The sequence below is a fragment of the Microcaecilia unicolor genome, chromosome 2, assembly GCF_901765095.1.
Source record: "Microcaecilia unicolor chromosome 2, aMicUni1.1, whole genome shotgun sequence".
NCBI classification, from domain to species: domain Eukaryota; kingdom Metazoa; phylum Chordata; class Amphibia; order Gymnophiona; family Siphonopidae; genus Microcaecilia; species Microcaecilia unicolor.
In genome coordinates, this window is record NC_044032.1 from 247,416,566 (window position 1) to 247,420,493 (window position 3,928).

Consider the following 3,928-nt stretch of genomic DNA (forward strand, 5'->3'; position numbering starts at 1 on the left):
AATGACTAAAAAATACCCTCCTCAAATGCAGCCAAAAGCATGCATAGCTTCCCTAGCATTGAAACTGTTAAGACTTGGAGAAAATAGATATTTCTATGGCCTTCTTTATGTTGCTCAAATAGTGTACATAAAATTGAGTTTCAACTGTGCACCTGCTATTTATCCCCCCCCCCCCTCCCAGTCAGCCACCCGCACAGATAGCAGGTATTTGTATGCTGTGGCTTCTAATATTCAAAGAGAAATAATAGCTATCATTCTCATTCTGACATCATTTTCATAACCTAATATTTATTTTGATTTTTGCAGCCAGAAATAGAAGCAGATCAGATGAACAAAACAGAAGTGATAGAATTTGTTCTACTGGGCATCACAGAATATGCAGAGCTAAGAGGTCTCCTCATTGCAGTTTTCCTGGTCATGTACCTGATCAACCTGTTGGGCAATGGAACCATGATCTCAATTATTATTGGAAGTTCCCAGCTGCATACCCCCATGTATTTTTTCCTCTGTAATTTGTCGTTCGTTGACATGTGTTTCACTTCAGTTACTGTCCCCAAAATGTTAAGCAACCTCATCTCTAACAAGAAAACCATCTTTTACGATAATTGTATTGCCCAGCTATATTTCTTTCTTGTTTTGGCCTGTGCAGAATGCATACTTCTGTCTATTATGGCCTATGACCGTTATGTTGCCATATGTAATCCACTGCATTATATCACAATTATGAACAAGAAAGTATGTCTAAGCATGTCAGCTGCTTGTTGGATCATCAGTATTCTGAATTCCTTGTTGCAGACAATGTTGGTACACCGTCTGTCCTTCTGCAAGTCCATCAAGATTCAGCATTTCTATTGTGACCTTACCCCACTGATAGAGCTCTCCTGCACAGATACCTCCATCAATCAGCTAGTGATCTTCAGTGAGGTCTCACTGCTAGCAGTAGTTCCCTTCCTGATTATACTGATTTCCTACATACGCATCATTTCTGCCATTCTTAAGATTCAGTCCACTGGTGGAAGACTAAAGACCTTCTCTACCTGCTCCTCCCACTTCACAGTGGTGTTGCTTTTCTATGGGACAGTTATTTTTATGTATTTCAGGCCTTCTTCTAGTTATTCCATGGAAAAAGACAAGATCTCCAGTGTGATGTACAATGTGGTATCTCCCATGCTCAACCCATTCATCTACAGTCTGAGAAATCGAGATGTGAAAACAGCATTGAAACAAGCCTTACAGAAAACAATATTGTCATCCTTAGTGTAAACACTTACTAAGAAATAGTCCAATTTACAAATCAAAAGACATTTTGCATCCCATTTGATTCCTACTTCAAATTAATAGTGAGATGGAGGAGACATATATTCCATCTTGGTTCTTGCTACCAGCAAAGTTTTTTTGTGTGTTTTTGTTTTTGTTTTGTGTATTTTTAAGTTATCATACAATTTTGCTGCTAGAAGATCAAGTTAAGCCCGAATTCTGTGAAGGAAAATTTTCATATTGCTTGCACAGTTGCAAATTTATGGATCCTTTCTATATGCAGACTTTCCACCTTATAATTGAAAGAGAAAAACGCCTAGATTTCGACCCAAATCAGGAGATAGACGTTTATCTCACAAAAACGAATAAATCGGTATAATGGAAAGCCGATTTTGGACGTTTTCAACTGCACTCCATTGCGGAAGCGTTCAAAGTTGACAGGGGCGTGTCAGAGGCGTGGCGAAGGTGGAACTGGGGCGTGGTTATCGGCCGAGGAGAGATGGGTGCCTTTCGCCAATAATGGAAAAAAAGTATGCGTTTGTAGCTAGAATTTAGGGCAGTTTTCCTGGACCCTGTTTTTTCATGAATAAGGCCCCAAAAAGTGCCCTAAATGACCAGATTACCACCAGAGGAAATCGGGGATGACCTCCCCTGACTCCCCCAGTGGTCACTAACCCCCTCCCACCACAAAAAATGATGTTTCACAACTTTTTATTTTCACCCTCAAATGTCATACCCACCTCCCTGGCAGCAGTATGCAGGTCTCTGGAGCAGTTGTTAGGGGGTGCAGTGGACTTCAGGCAGGTGGCCCCAGGCCCATCCCCCCTACCTGTTACAATTGTGCTGCTTAATGCTTAGTCGTCCAACCCCCCCAACCCACTGTACCCACATGTAGGTGCCCCCCTTCACCCCTTAGGGCTATAGTAATGGTGTAGACTTGTGGCAGTGGGTTTTGAGGGGGATTTGGGGGGCTCAACACACAAGGGAAGGATGCTATGCACCTGGGAGCTCTTTTACCTTTTTTTTGTTTTTGTAAAAGTGCCCCCTAGGGTGCCTGGTTGGTGTCCTGGCATGTGAGGGGGACCAGTGCACTACGACTCCTGGCCCCTCCCACGAACAAATGCCTTGGATTTATTCATTTTTGAGCTGGGCGCTTTCATTTTCCATTATCACTGAAAAACAAAAATGCCCAGCTCACAAATTGTCAAATAAAAAATGGACGTCTATTTTTTTCGAAAATACTGTTCGGTCCGCCCCTTCACGGACCCGTTCTCGGAGATAAACGCCCATGGAGATAGACGTTTTCGTTCAATTATGCCCCTCCACATATTAGTTTCAAAGTGAAGGTATGTGTATTTGTGTGTTCAAGTTGAAAATAGCCAAAGGAAAAAGTCACTCCAAATTCTGTAACTATGTTCACATTCAGTCCTAGACCTGCCCTGGGAATGCCTATGGTAAATGTGTGCATATCTACATGCCTTGCGGTGACAGTTTTTAAATGGTCTTTTTCCACAAGGGAAAGAACTGGAAATGGCATTGAAATCTGTTTTTATCCTGTGTCTTTTTCTCATCTCAAATTGTCTGATGTCTTCTAGGGATATGTATTGGAGTTTTGCAATTTTTTATTTTGTTTTTGTCATGTTTTGATTTCCTCTGTTTTGTTTTGATGTAAAATGCTTTCATTTTGGATTGCCATATTATCAGTAGCACACATTGATTTTCAATAGGGAGCATAATTCTTCAATAATGCACTCATTTTTTTACCTGAAATTTGGGCTGAGAAGAGGTGGAATTGTACTTTTTCATGTTTATTGTATAACATGCATATGTTTACAAATAGCCTAGGGGGCCAATGTATAATCTAGGCACCATAGTTTTATGTGTTTGTTAGCTGCATAAATGTTGGGAATACTGGCATATATTTACTCATGCTTGCATGCCACACTAAGCACAATTCTATACCAATATGAGTAACCTGCATAGCACACAAAGAGAGTAACATAGTAAAATAATTTCATAGTAATTGACGGCAGATAAAGACCTGAATTGTCCATCCAGTCTGCCCAACAGTCATATTCATTATCAATTCGAGATTAAATCAACAATGAACGTGATATTATATACTTGATCATGGTATTTATTTGGTGTTTCTGGGACATAATCTGAAGAAGTCCACCCAGCTCTGTCTTTATGTTCCAACTACTGGAGTATCCATCAAAGCCAACTCCAGCCCATCCAAATCTGCCTTGTGATTTGCGGGACACATGGGGGGGCATAATCGAATGGGGCACCCAAGTTTTCCTGAGGGCGTCCTTGCAGGGCGGCCCCGCAAAGGATCGGGGAAACCCTTATTATCGAAACAAGATGGGCGTCCATCTTTCATTTCAATAATACGGTCGGGGACGCCCAAATCTCAACATTTAGGTTGACCTTAGAGATGGTCGACCTAAATGTTGAGATGGTCGACCTTAGAGATGGTCATCCCCGGTTTTTGGCCCTAATGGAAACCGAGAACGCCCATCTCAAAAACGACCAAATCCAAGCCCTTTGGTCGTGGGAGGAGCCAGAATTCGTAGTGCACTGTTCCGCCTCACATGCCAGGACACCAACTGGGTACCCTAGGGGACACTGCAGTGGACTTCACAAATTGTTCCCAGGTGCATAGCTCCCT

The 3,928-nt window shown here is 41.9% G+C and overlaps 1 protein-coding gene across 1 annotated transcript; it reads left to right on the top strand.

Annotated features, from left to right (window-relative positions):
- The first annotated feature begins 327 nt into the window (after nucleotides 1-327).
- LOC115461933 (olfactory receptor 1-like) lies at nucleotides 328-1,263 on the top strand. Its single transcript, XM_030191984.1, has one exon. The coding sequence runs from the start codon at nucleotides 328-330 to the stop codon at nucleotides 1,261-1,263; it is 936 nt and encodes a 311-aa protein (XP_030047844.1).
- Nucleotides 1,264-3,928: the final 2,665 nt, after the last annotated feature.

Excerpts from the sequence above, each read along its gene's own strand:
- LOC115461933 (XM_030191984.1), top strand. The coding sequence starts at position 328 with ATGAACAAAACAGAAGTGATAGAATTTGTTCTACTGGGCATCACAGAA.